Genomic DNA, 12,030 nt, shown 5'->3' with positions numbered 1-12,030 from the left:
CTGCCCAGGGCTCGTCCCTGCCCGGGGCTCTGCCTAGGGTGGGGGGATTCTGCCCAGGGCTGGGCTCTTCCTGGGGTTGGCTCTGCCCGGGGCGGGGGGGCTCTGCCCGGGGCTGGGCTCTGCCCTGGGGGGGCTCTTCCTGGGGTTGGCTCTGCCCGGGGCTGGGCTCTGCCCGGGGCAGGGAGGCTCTGCCCTGGGGGGGGCTCTGCCCGGAGCTGGGCTCTGCCCGTGGCTGCGGGGCACGGTTCTGCGCGGCCGCCGGCCGCCAGGGGGCGCTGCCGCCGCCGTTCCCCGCCGGTGCCGCCTCGCCTCGCCCCGCCCCGCCGCGCGCGGCCCGCCGGGAGCGGCGCGGTGCCCGCTGGGAACAGGTCACCATGGCGGCCCGTGTCCTCTCGGCCTGCGTCCGCCGCCTCCTGCCCCGGCCGCCCCCCGCCGCCCCGCGGCCCGCCGCGCTCGGCACCCTCTGCCCCCGCCGACCGCCGGCCCCGGCCCCGCCGCTGCCGCAGCTGCTGGCGCAGGTAAGGCCCGGCGCGGGCAGGGGGCGGCGGGCGGCCCGGCGGTGCCCGCTGACCCCCCGCTCTCTCGCAGGTGCCGCGGGCGGCCTGGCCGCCGTGCCGCCGGTTCTCCGACCTGCCGCCCCTGACCTTGGCGGACATCAAGGACCGCGTCCTCTACGTCCTCAAGCTGTACGACAAGATCGACCCGGAGAAGGCGAGTGGGGCCGGGGCGGGCGGTGGGGCCGGGGCCGCTGGCAGCTCCGTGCGGCCCCGGGCAGGCCGGGGAGAGGGGCTGCCGGCCCCGCGATGGGCGAGCTGGGGGGGCCGGGGAGGCCAAGGGCTCTGGTCCTGCGCTGGGTTCTGTCGCACAGAAACGGCCGCAGCCAAGTGATCTTCGATTTTTCTCCCCCCAGCTCACAGCTGAGTCCCACTTCATGAAAGACCTGGGTTTGGACAGTTTGGACCAAGTGGAAATTATCATGGCTATGGAAGACGAATTTGGTAATTCAGAGCTATGGCTGCTGGGATTCATCGCTACCTCTTCTTAGCTAATGCTTAAGCGCAGCTGTAGCAAACCAGTATTAGTTCTTTTGTGTGGCTAGTAACGTTGACTTTTCTTTGATGTAACTCAAAGAAAATCTTGCAGCTCTCAGTCAGTGAGAACGTGTGCTGGTCGCTGGGGGCATCAGAGGGAGTGAGGAGAAGGTGTCTGTCCGTCTGCTTCTGAGCTCTGTCCCTCTGGGAGCACAGAGTAATAGAACGGTTTGGGTTGGAAGGGACCTTAAAGATCATCTAGTTCCAGCCCCCCTGCCACGGGGAGGGACACATCCCACTAGACCAGGTTTCTTGCTCTTCTCCCCATGCCCCTCCTGGGCACCACCCGTCCTGTTGCTGGGCAGGGGGAGGGTGGGGGACAGCAGCGTGTAAGTGGGGGCAGCGGATGTTACGTTTAGTGTGAAGGCTGCACCGGGAGCTGATCTTGGCTCCTCTTTGTGGAATCATAGATATTCCAGGTTTTTCCTCACCATAATTTTTTTCATCCTCGATACTTGATGCCACTAGGAAAAAAAGGGAGGTTTTTTGTTACTAGTTTATATTCCAAGTTTCTTTTTACGTCATTTTGGACTTCTTCATGCTCATAAATTCTGGAGTATGTGCCACGGGTCATAAATGTTCCAGGGCTTTGGTCATTCTCTAAAACCTAGGCAGATGTTTCAGAGCATTTGCTGACCCTATATATTTACTCCACTGATTGTGCACCGTCGGTGGAGTGTTAGTGTGTGGCCATGAGGACTAGAAAGAAGAATGTAAATTTTCTGGAATGCGTTTCTGACCAGTTCCACGGCCAAGAGCCCTTGTGCTCCCTGCCCCCGGCTGCGGCTCTGTACGAGCTATTGGTTGTACGAGCGCCCAACAGCAGGCTCTGAACCTGAGGGGCTTTGGGCCCTGGCTTGCCCGGAGTTACCAAGAACATCCCCGTCCTGTCACACACCGGTGGCTGTGGGAGCTCTGGGAAGGCTTTAATGGCTTTAATGAGGCCTGAGGGGCACTTGCCGGCTGGCTTGGCCACTTTCCTCCCTGCTGTGTCTGCCTTGTCCCTTATCCACGGCGTTGTGTAAGGCACAACACGGCTTGAAACTCGGTGTAGTAACCAAGTGTTAGCTCTGAGAGATGCAGCAGCCCCTGTCTGTTTGTGCCCTGCCAAGCTGCAGGCATCTGAGCCAGCAGTAATTGCTTCCTTTAGCCTTGCTCCCGTTTCCGTTGTTTTGAGCTAAATTTGTGCACTTTCTTCCAGGATTTGAAATTCCTGATGGAGATGCAGAAAAGTTAATGTGTCCACAAGAGATTGTAGATTACATTGCAGACAAGAAGGATGTTTATGAATAAAAGCAGTTCTTCAATGCCTGGTAAGTAGAAACGTGCTCCTGTGAGTGTCTCGGGTAACGACGGTGCGCACAGGGTACACGTACACGTGTGACGTCTGACGTCAGGCGATGACACCACACGGCTGTATGGCAGGCGGGAGTCTGGCAAGTCCCGGGGGGAGCTGGCAGCAGCTGCCTGCTCTGAGCCAGGGGGATAAAGTATTTGTGTGTTCTGAGGCATCTGCTGTTGGAGGGAGGACACGGGGCTCGGCGGCCTTTCATCTCGCCCTGCGTGGCACTTCAAGCGCTCAGATCGTCCACGGATCTGGCAAATTGACTTTAGTCATGCAAGTCCATCTTTTCGGCGCTCCTCGGCCAGGCGCAGGGCGCGCGGCGTAGGCGCCTCCAGAGGTGTGTGACACCACAGCTCCCAGCTGCCCGCAGCCAGCGTTTCCTCCCCGCCAGCCGCAGCGGGAGAGGAGCAGGAAAGGAAACGGGCAGGAAAGGGTTATTGGAGCGACTGCCCTGAGGAGCTCTGGGGCTGCAGGGGAAATGAGCTGGTGGCCTCAGGCCAGTGTGCAGCAGATCACTCCACATTCCTGTTTGTTCCTGTGTGGGCTTCTGGCCTCCCCCTACGCTCCTCTGCTGGGTCAGCGCGGGGGCTGCGCCCCTTGCGCCCCTTCGCTGCTCTCTGAGCCATGGTGAGGATCTTAGCGATTCCAAAGACCTGTGGACTCGTTACATGCCTGCTTTTGGTATTCAGCTTGTCTCGTCTCTGCCTGACCCACTTCTTTTATGCCTTAGAATGGTAGTTCTCGGCTGATGAAATATTCAATATGTGGATTTTTATTTTTAACAGGAGATGTCTCTACCACTAGGACTGGGCTGGTGTCAGCGGGTATGAATATAAGCGCACATGCTGTACCGTTGCTGCTTTCACCGGGAAGTTGTACTTGGACGTTGTATTTAAAGCTGTCTGAATGTGTTGTCCTTCAAAAACAAGAAAAAAAAGGAATAAATATATAAGACCATTGCTGCGTTGATGGCTTTCCCATTTCACGCTGTCGATGGCTCACTGTGTTAGTGTTCAGCGTGTGAAGGACACTTCGGGGATGAGTAATGGGCTTCTAGAAATGCCCTTCTCTAAGCCAGGCTTTGACCAGCGACTCAGGCTTGGAGCGGCGGCTCAGCCTCTGCTCGGCTGGGCCCGTGACCCCATGGGGGGATAAACGCCCCGTGTGCCAAGCGCAGGGGGAGGTGTTTGTGGGTCTGGCGGGCTCTGAGTGTGTCTCGCTGAGAGCGTTTTGCCGTTCTTCCTCCCTGCCTGTGGGAAGGTGCCAGGAGCACCCGTATGTGCACGAAGCTCTGTGTCCTCTGCCACTGGGCCAGTCGCTCTTCCCCGATCTCACTGCTTGTGTCGTCTGCTCTTTACAATAAACCATGCTTATTTCATCAGTGGGGGTAAAAACAAGTTCTATTTGAAAGGCTTCTGCTTTCCTGATGGAAAATGAAGGGGGGGACAACAGGAATGACTTTTCCTGCTGCTGAAAAGCAAAATGGCATCAGTATTTCTGTAAGCCCAAGTAATCTCAGCACGGGAGGCTTGCGTTAAATCTTTCCCGAGACAGAAACAAGTTATTTCTGGACACTACACAGTTTTTCCTCTGAGCCAAGAAACACTTTCATATGTCAAAGAGGCAAAGTTAGGCTGGGAGCCAAGAAAGTGTCACTCGATAACGTATCCTCTGGCAGTCGGTGGCGGAGGATGGAAAATAGACCCGCGTCTATTGGTGCTGCACATGGTGCCTGAGCGTGGTGGGGGTGTTCTCGGGGCTTCCTCTAGAGCTGTATTTCACTTTTAAAATTGCACGGCGCTGAATCCTCCGCCAGCCGGGTGCCCCTCTGCCTTCAGGGCCCCAGTTTCACTTTCGTTGTGTGTGAGGCCCGAGCCTTTGGAAACTCTTTAATTGCTCCTTCACCCCAAAAATGTTCTGAAACACTTTCTGAACAGGCTGCACAGTGGAACTGGGGGGGGGAACCAGTCATTTTGGCCACCACGTCCATGGTGGTTTCCCCCATCTTCCCCGGTGTGGACGTGAGGTGCCTGCTTGGAGGCAGGAGTGACAAGTGATGGTGGCTGTAGAACCATCCCGTTGCCACCCAGGCGTGCCGGAGTGGTTGCTGGTTTCCCTTAGTGGTGTGGCCCTGAGCGATTTGGTGAGGGAGCTGCAGCCAGATGTGCCCTCAGGGAGCCTTTTCCCTGAGCCTACCCGAGGCAGAGCCGGGGATGGCTGGAGGTGGCCCTGGGGACAGCCTGGGGCAGGGACGGAGCCCTGGCCGTTCCTGATGCGGCTTCTCTGGACCCAACCCGTTAGAGGAGGATGAGTAGAACCGGTGTGCCCGCAGAGGAGCCGTGTCCGTGCTGTCCCTGGGCACCGGCGGTGCAGCCCACGGCAGGGTGACTCTCCCCGCACACCCCCCCCGGGGGGGTCCCGCAGCCCCGGCTCAGCCCTTCGGCGGCCGAGCCCTGATCCGCCCGCCCCGGTGCTCCTCGGGCAGCGCGTCCCGGGGATCCCGCACACGCCACCGTGTCCGGGGCCGTCCCGGGGGATGGAGCGGCGGTGCCCGTGCCGGTGGGGCGGGACCGGGCCGGGGGGCTGCGGCTCCCGGGCGCCTCCGCCCCTCCGCAGCGGGGGCGGGCGGGGGCTTCCTGCCGCCGCCTCGGCAGAGCCGCCAGCGCCATGGAGCGGCTCCGGCTCCCGCGGCTCCTGGCCGCCGCAGGTGAGAGCCGGGGGCCGCCGCCGCCTCCTCCCAACGCGGGGCCGGTGGGCGAGCGGGGGCGGGCGGGGGGGCGCGGCCGGGAGGGCGGCGGGCACGGCCGGACAGCGTCCCCTCGCCCCGTAGCCCCGGGCCGGGGGTCCCAGGACCCGCCGCCGGTCCCTCGGCGGAGGATGCTGTGCGCGGTGCGGGGGGCGGGGGGGAGGGCGGCCTCGGGTGCGGTGCAGCGCGGCGGGCTCGGGGGGCTGCGGCGGGGCCGGCACCGGGCTCGGGCGGGTCTGGGCTCCCCGGCTGCAGTGGGGAGGGTGGCGGTGGCTGCTCGGGTGTCACCGAGACCCGCCTGGGGTGGGCTCAGCCACGGCGTCCCGGGGGCACATGGCGGGTGGGCGGCGGGGCGGACAGCCAGGGTGCGGCCGGTGGGAGCGGTGGCCATGTGCCTTGCCACCAGCCCGGGCTGCTCTGCAGCGTCGAAGGCAGCGGGTGCTGCGCCCATGGGAGGAGGAGCGGGAGCCCCAGTGATGCGCTGGCGGAGAGCAGGGCCCAAGGGGCTCATGGTGACCTCGGCCCACCAAGATGGGTGACCGACCTCCCTGATGCCTGGTGAGCCGCCCGCTCCCTCCAGAGAGCAGCCGCTGCCACAGCGGGGACCCATGGCCCAGGGCCTGGCGCTGGCGTGGTGCTCTGCCTGGGTACCAGTGGTGACAGCGTTGGCACCTGGTGACTCTGCTGGACGGTGGTTTGGGTCAGGGCGAAACAGGCATTTCCAGCACGTGGCCGAGTGTGGGCAGGTGGGGCAGGATTCGGTTCCGTTTGCTGCAACGAAGGCAGGTGGTTTCCAGCTGGGTTTGGGTAATTCCTGAGCATCTCCTTCAGTTTTGCTGCCCACGGTTAATGGAGGGGAGGCGCGGAGCCCCCCGGCCTGTGTTGGCAGCTCCCGGGGGCGGTGGGGGCACAGTGCTGATGCCCGACACTGGTGCACAACGCCTGACGCCCATGGCACTCCTCTCTCCCCAGTGATCGTGGAGTGCTGTGCACGGCTCTGCCCCGGTTTCGGCAGTGGGATGGGCTCCGCGCTGGGCACTGCTGTCCCCTGCGCCCACCCAGGGACCGCGGCGGGGGAGCGCTGCCAGACAGGTACAGCCAGGGCCGGGCCCGTCCCGCTCGTGGCCCTTTGTCTGTGGCACCGCGTGCCAGCCATGGTGCCACGCTGGGGCCTGGGGTGCCAAGCTGGCGGCTGTGGGGTGCCGGCTGTGGGTCAGCCCTGCTCAGCATCCCCCCCACTTCTGCCTCTGCCCATAGATCCGGAGCAAGGAGCTGGCACGGGGCGGGCACCGATGCCGGAGGCCGCAGGGCAGCTGCGGACAGAAGCTGAGCTGCTGCCCTTCCCTGGGACCCCCGTCAGGACTGCTGAGCCCCCCAGCCCCCAGGGGAGCCCTGCAGGCCCCCAGGCAGACGGGGAGGGCACAGGGCCCACGGTGTGGGGTGGAGCAGCCACCGAGCGTCCAAGGCCCCTGTTATCTGGAGGCACGACTGAGCAGGCAGCTGCAGGCAGCAAGTGGCCATCTCCAGCCAGCCTGGGGGTGACCAGTGTGGGGGCCACAGCCCCCATGGAACCAGATGCAGCTCCTACCACTAGATACCCCCCCGGGACTGACCCTGTAGGAAATGTGACGGTGGAAGGTGCCACAACCTCGCAGGGGACCCCGTCGTATTCACCATCCTCGACAACGGTGCTCGGCTCTGCCAGGGGACAGCGGGGATCCCCCAGCACCCTGCTGGGATGGACCCCCATGGGGACAGCACTTGTGCAGAGCCAGAGGGGCTCACATGGCCCCTTGTTCCCGGAGCTCTTGGCTGGGGAGGGCCTGGGAGCCACCATCCCGCTGGGTGACAGCAGCCCAGGGACACACTCAAGCATCACGCTGGCCACAGACAGTCCAGTGCCAGGGACAACTGGGACATCACCCTTTTCAGGGGGGCTGCAGAGGCTGCTGACCCCTACAGGGCCACTGGCGGGGACACCGGGGCCAGCAGAAAGATGGGTCTCTGACTCCCGCCCGTGGCATAGGATGGATGTTTCCTGGCAGGGTCCTCGTTCTCCCCCTCACCCCTCTCCATCATCCCTGGCGGCTGGTGGCCGTGGGGGCCCTGTGGCCGGCACAGCCCAGCCAGCCATGGGGACAGACCCAACCTCGCTCCCTGCCGCAGGCAAGGGGTCGAGTCTGCTTGTCCCCACCACCATGGCTGGCACCCCAGGGATGACATCCCTCAGCCAGGGGGGAGCCCTGGATCTGACCACCCGGGTCTTAGGGCCACCCGAGAAGGAGGGTCCCTCTGAGTACAGCCACGTCCCCCTGGACCAGACCAGGCGTCTGCCAGTGGTGTCGGGGCAGCCCCCCACCTCCATGGCCCCGGGCACCTCTGCTGCGGCACAGAGCAGGGTTCCACACACCAGCACAGGGTCCCCCCGTGTCCCCCCATCCCCACGGCCTGCCCCAGTTGGTGGCTCTGCAGTGCCCACGTTGCTGACCCCACAGCCCTCTCCAGGGACTGGCTGGGGTGTCCTGGGACTTGGCCCCACTGCGGGCACCCCCCCAGGAGACCCGTCCCCAAGGGTCGGGCTGCGCCATGCTGGCTCAGGGGGGGATCCTACTGAGACCCCCCAAATCCGGGGGGGAACCCCGGTGGGGGTGGGTGACGCCGGGCCCTGGGCAGCAACTGCTCAGCTGAGCTGGCAGCCAGGCAGCCTGGCCCCCCCCTCAGCCTCTGGGCCCCCTCGGCTGTCAGCTCTGTCCCAGCCTGCGTCTTCCCTGGAGCCGACCACCACTATTGGCGTCACCACCACTATCGGCATCACCACCACCGCTGTCACCGCCACCACCACCATCACAGCCGCCACTGCCAGCCCAGCACTGCTCACGGACGTGGGGACCGTCACGCCGGAGCCTGGTGTTGCTGTATTGCAGAGTGATGTGACGGGGCTGACGTGGGGGTCCACCATGAAGCCAGGGCACCCCCAGCAGCCCACCAATCCCTCTGGGACCCTGGGCCACGGTGGGGGCCCCGGGTCCCCTCCAGCTGCTGCTGACACAGACCTGGTCCAGCCATCGAGCAGCCCCGGAGGGTGGCCGGATGCTGACACCCCCCAAGTGACACCGGCTGCAACAGGCAGGGCCCCCCAGGTGTTCGTCGTGGAGGATCAGCCGCCCCTCCTGAGAGGTGGGTCTGGGGCCTTGGGACCCTCTGCTGGCGCACGGCAGGAGGAGGAGAGGCCCCAGGAGCCATCAGCATGGGGGGAATCAGTGGTGGTGGCCCCCCGGGGCGGGCAGTGCGGGTCCATATCATGCTGATCCCTGTCTCCCCCCACAGCATCCATCCTCCGCATCCCCTGCGAGCTGGTGCTGGACATGGGGTTCATCCCTGCCCTGCAGGACCCGGGGTCCCGCGAGCATCGGGATCTGCTGCACAGCTTCAACCGGACGGTGAGTGCGGGACGGGGCCGGCTGGGGCGGGGGGGGGGGTTGGCGGCGGTCGTGGCGGGGGGCCGTCCCGCACGGCGCTCAGCTTCCTCCCTGCACAGGTCGCGCCCCTCTTCATGTCGGTGCCCGGGTTCCTGCGGCTGGAGGTGACGGGGATCCGGTAGGTGCTCCGCAGCCCCGCAGCGTGGGATGCCGCAGCGCGGGATGCTCCGCGGCGTGGGAGGGGGACAGGGAGCGTCCCACGCTGCGGGGCCACGGGGGTGCAGGACTGGCCCTGGGGGGGGGTCCCGGCTCCCCCCCTGGACCGGTGGTGGGGTGTCCCCGCAGGGAGGGCAGCGTGGTGCTGGAGTACGACGCGGTGCTGGCGGCGGAGCGGGTGCCGGCGGCGGGGCTGGGAGCGCTGCTCGACGCCGCGCTGGGCTCCGGCCGGGCGGGGCTGGCGGTGGGCTCTGCCCCCGTCCTGCGCAACGTGGCTCGGGGTGAGTGCGGGGGGGGGCTGTGCCATCCCCTGGGGTGCGGTGCCTGGCCGGGGCTGGTCCCGGCTCTCCGCTCGGCGGGGAGGGGGTGGCACAACCGGACCCCCCGCCCCCCTCCCGCCCGGTCTCTGCAGAGCGGCCGCTGGACCCCTGCGCCGCGCTCTTCGCCTGCCGGGCCGGCTTCGCCTGCGTGGCCGGGGCGGACGGGAACGCCACCTGCACCTCCCTCTGCCACCGCGGCTACTGCAAGAACCACGGCATCTGCGCCCACCCCCGCGACCGCGGGCCCCTCTGCCAGTGAGTGCCCCCGCCCCCGGGCTGACGGCCGATGTCCCCCGCCTCTCCCCCGGCGGCTGATGTCCCCCGGTGTCTGGTGTCGTGTCGTTCCCCCCCCCCCCCAACTTTGTCACAGGTGCCCCGTCGGCAGCGATTTCTGGTTCATGGGGCTGCGCTGCGACTACCGGGTGACGCAGCAGAGCCTGCTGGGGGCGGCGGCGGGGGTCCTGCTCAGCATCCTCCTCCTGGCCGCCGTCCTCGCCGCCGTCGCCATCCGCCGGTTCAAGGCGCTGCTGCTGGAGGCCAGGGCCGACCAGACCCGCAGCAGGTGGGGTACGCGGCGGTGGGGGGGGGCGGGCGGGGGTGGCCCTAGAAGGCGAGGGGGGAGGGGGTTGATGCCCCTGTGCCCCCTGGGGGTAGCGCAGCCCATCCGGGCGTGGGGGGAGCCGGGCCGGGCCGGGGCTGAGCTCTGCCAAGAAAAACACCCTGCGGCGGCTGATAGCGGCGGGCGGGGAGGGGGGGAGGGGGCCGGGGGACCGGGAGCGGTCGGTCCCAGCGTCCCGCGGAGCCCCCCCCCCCACCTCCCCCTTCCGTTGGGGTGCGGGTGTCCGTGTGCGTGTGGCCGCGCCAGCGATGCGCGGTGCCCGGGGGATGCGGGGCTGGATGAGGCCACCGGTGCACCGAGCGACACGTGAGATGGGCTCATGAGCCCCCACATATACGGTCCCGGCGGGGCTGCGGGTGGGGAGCCAGCACAGCCCCACCAAAGCAGCTCATCTGGGAGCACAGGGCGTGGGGGGGGGGAGTGGAAACCACGCTGTCCCAGCCCCGCTGCCCTCCCGGACAGGGTTTCGTCATGTGCCGCTGGGAAGGGGCGGGGGGGGGGGATTGTTCCCGAGGAAACCACCCCGACAGCTGTGGGGCTGGAGCCAGATGTTGGGTGTCACGGGCTCTGCCCCCACCCAGGGCGCGGGGCTGGGCCTTGTCCCGCTGCCGTGAAATTTGGGTGGAAAGCTGGGATCGGTGCTTGCAGTGCGGTCCCTTGGGGGGGGGGGTCGCCTGTGTGTATGTGCCCCCCCCCCCCCCCCCCCCGCACACACTGCCATGGCCACCTGGCCTTGCCCCGCAGCTACCGGCGGTTCTGCCGGCTGGACGACGTCTCGGCCCAGTACTGGTCGCACTCCTGGTTGCCCTCGGCCAGCTCGCTGGACAACCCGGCTTTCAGCAACTCGGAGGAGCTGCTCCACTTGCAGATCTTGGACAACGGCTGCTGCAGCTGCCGGGAAGACTCGGGCATCACCGACAGCGCCAAGGAGCCCCCAGCGCCCCCCACCCACCCCATGTGCCGGCCCAGGTAGAGCACAGTTTGCCGAGCCTGTGTAGCCACCTCTTGTCTTTAATTTGGTTGGGGGCAAGCAGAGATTTTTGGGGGCACCTCTGCTTTGCAGCCAACGCCCAGCCACGTGCTGGCCTCCCTCTGCTCATGTACAGCGCCAGGGAGCTCTAACACCGCAGCATCCTTCGGGGTCCAGGGAGAAATAAGTGGCTTCTTTTCTCCCCCCCCGCCATGTAAGGGAGCTTTGTGTGACGGGGACTGGTTTAACAGGGTTCACATGTGCAGGAAACAGTGTGGTGTTGTGTGTGTGTGTATATGAGAAAGTCTTATAAGCAGCTTCCAGGGTGTAAATGGAAAAAGGGCCCTGGAAGTTTCCAGTTCCATGAGCAAAGGGCAGTACAGTCAGCGACACCCCCACCCAGGGGCCCTGGGGCTGGGCGAGCCGAGCACAGCCGCAGCTCGGGAGTGACTCCCTCGGCTGCTGCGCAAGACCAGCGCCGCCACAGGGACCTGGGAGCACATCTGCAGCCAGACACAGTCAGCATAGGGAGCACATCGCCCGCTGCAGCAAGATACCCGCAGGCAGGGTCCCGCCTCTGAGGCCCCCAGGCTGCTTTATCAGCTACAGCTTGACTCTTATCCCCTCCGCCCCCTCCTTTTAATTATCGGTTAATTTTCTGCCCAGTTTCCATTATGACTGGGACACAAGTTCCAGCAGCATGAACGATCCCATGGTGGACTCAGGAAAAGCCAGTGACATCTCAGTGTCGAGTTGGCCCATGGAGCCCATCCAGTGGACACCTTTTCCTCTCCTCCATCAGCTTTCCAGGCAGCGACCGGTGAGCAGCGTGCGCCATGGAAGTGGCTTTGGGTTTTGGCTTGTCTGTATGGGAGCGCTGAAAGAACCCTGGAGTGGGTGCGCAGGCGCCTATGGCTGTACCCGTTCTCACTCCATCCCGGGGAGGGTGAGATGGGTGGGAGCAGAAGGAAGTGCTGGAAGCCATCAGCTCCTCCCCGGCCGGAGGGCAGCAGCTCCACCGGGAACAGGAGACAAACCCGCTCTCTCCACAGCACAAAGCCAGGCGGCCGCGCTCGTACTGCGAGGGGATGGAGCTGGTCAACCTTGAGAGGAGCTGGACAGCCTGAAGGCGGCAGAGCAAAAACACAGGCACCAAGGTTCAGCTTTTAAAACCAACCACATTTTATTTCCACGTAACAAGCTCAGTGAAGGAATTTCAAACACTTTGACAATACAATCAACGCAGGTGTGATGTCAGTTCCACTCCAGGCAGAGTCCCGAAAGATTATCTGCCAACGTTTTCA

The 12,030-nt window shown here is 65.1% G+C and overlaps 2 protein-coding genes across 4 annotated transcripts in view; both read left to right on the top strand.

Annotated features, from left to right (window-relative positions):
- Window positions 1-327: 327 nt before the first annotated feature.
- On the top strand, window positions 328-3,393 carry NDUFAB1 (NADH:ubiquinone oxidoreductase subunit AB1). The gene is made up of 5 exons (XM_074598513.1): window positions 328-518; window positions 589-711; window positions 911-998; window positions 2,293-2,404; window positions 3,222-3,393. Exons 1-4 carry the CDS (start codon window positions 375-377, stop codon window positions 2,382-2,384), a joined length of 447 nt encoding a protein of 148 aa, XP_074454614.1. The 5' UTR covers window positions 328-374; the 3' UTR covers window positions 2,385-2,404; window positions 3,222-3,393.
- Window positions 3,394-5,031: 1,638 nt separating this feature from the next.
- Window positions 5,032-12,030, top strand: part of LOC141747914 (uncharacterized) — a 7,342-nt gene continuing 343 nt past the window's right edge. Inside the window, exons 1-12 of one of the 3 annotated variants that reach the window (XM_074598925.1) lie at window positions 5,032-5,143; window positions 6,155-6,274; window positions 6,440-8,359; window positions 8,510-8,622; window positions 8,721-8,779; window positions 8,947-9,098; window positions 9,230-9,392; window positions 9,508-9,699; window positions 10,501-10,725; window positions 11,393-11,546; window positions 11,779-11,883; window positions 11,973-12,030. The exon at window positions 11,973-12,030 is cut by the window's right edge and continues 343 nt beyond it. In XM_074598925.1, the coding sequence (XP_074455026.1) occupies window positions 5,104-5,143; window positions 6,155-6,274; window positions 6,440-8,359; window positions 8,510-8,622; window positions 8,721-8,779; window positions 8,947-9,098; window positions 9,230-9,392; window positions 9,508-9,699; window positions 10,501-10,725; window positions 11,393-11,546; window positions 11,779-11,853 (3,213 nt within the window). In that variant the 5' untranslated portion in view covers window positions 5,032-5,103 and the 3' untranslated portion in view covers window positions 11,854-11,883; window positions 11,973-12,030. Of the gene's footprint in view, window positions 5,144-6,154; window positions 6,275-6,439; window positions 8,360-8,509; window positions 8,623-8,720; window positions 8,780-8,946; window positions 9,099-9,229; window positions 9,393-9,507; window positions 9,700-10,500; window positions 10,726-11,392 lie in introns of all 3 variants that reach the window. The other 2 variants (XM_074598924.1, XM_074598923.1) reach the window with 2 other exon arrangements.

This window comes from Larus michahellis, chromosome 8, assembly GCF_964199755.1.
Source record: "Larus michahellis chromosome 8, bLarMic1.1, whole genome shotgun sequence".
Lineage (NCBI taxonomy): Eukaryota > Metazoa > Chordata > Aves > Charadriiformes > Laridae > Larus > Larus michahellis.
This window is presented reverse-complemented; position numbering and strand designations above follow the sequence as displayed.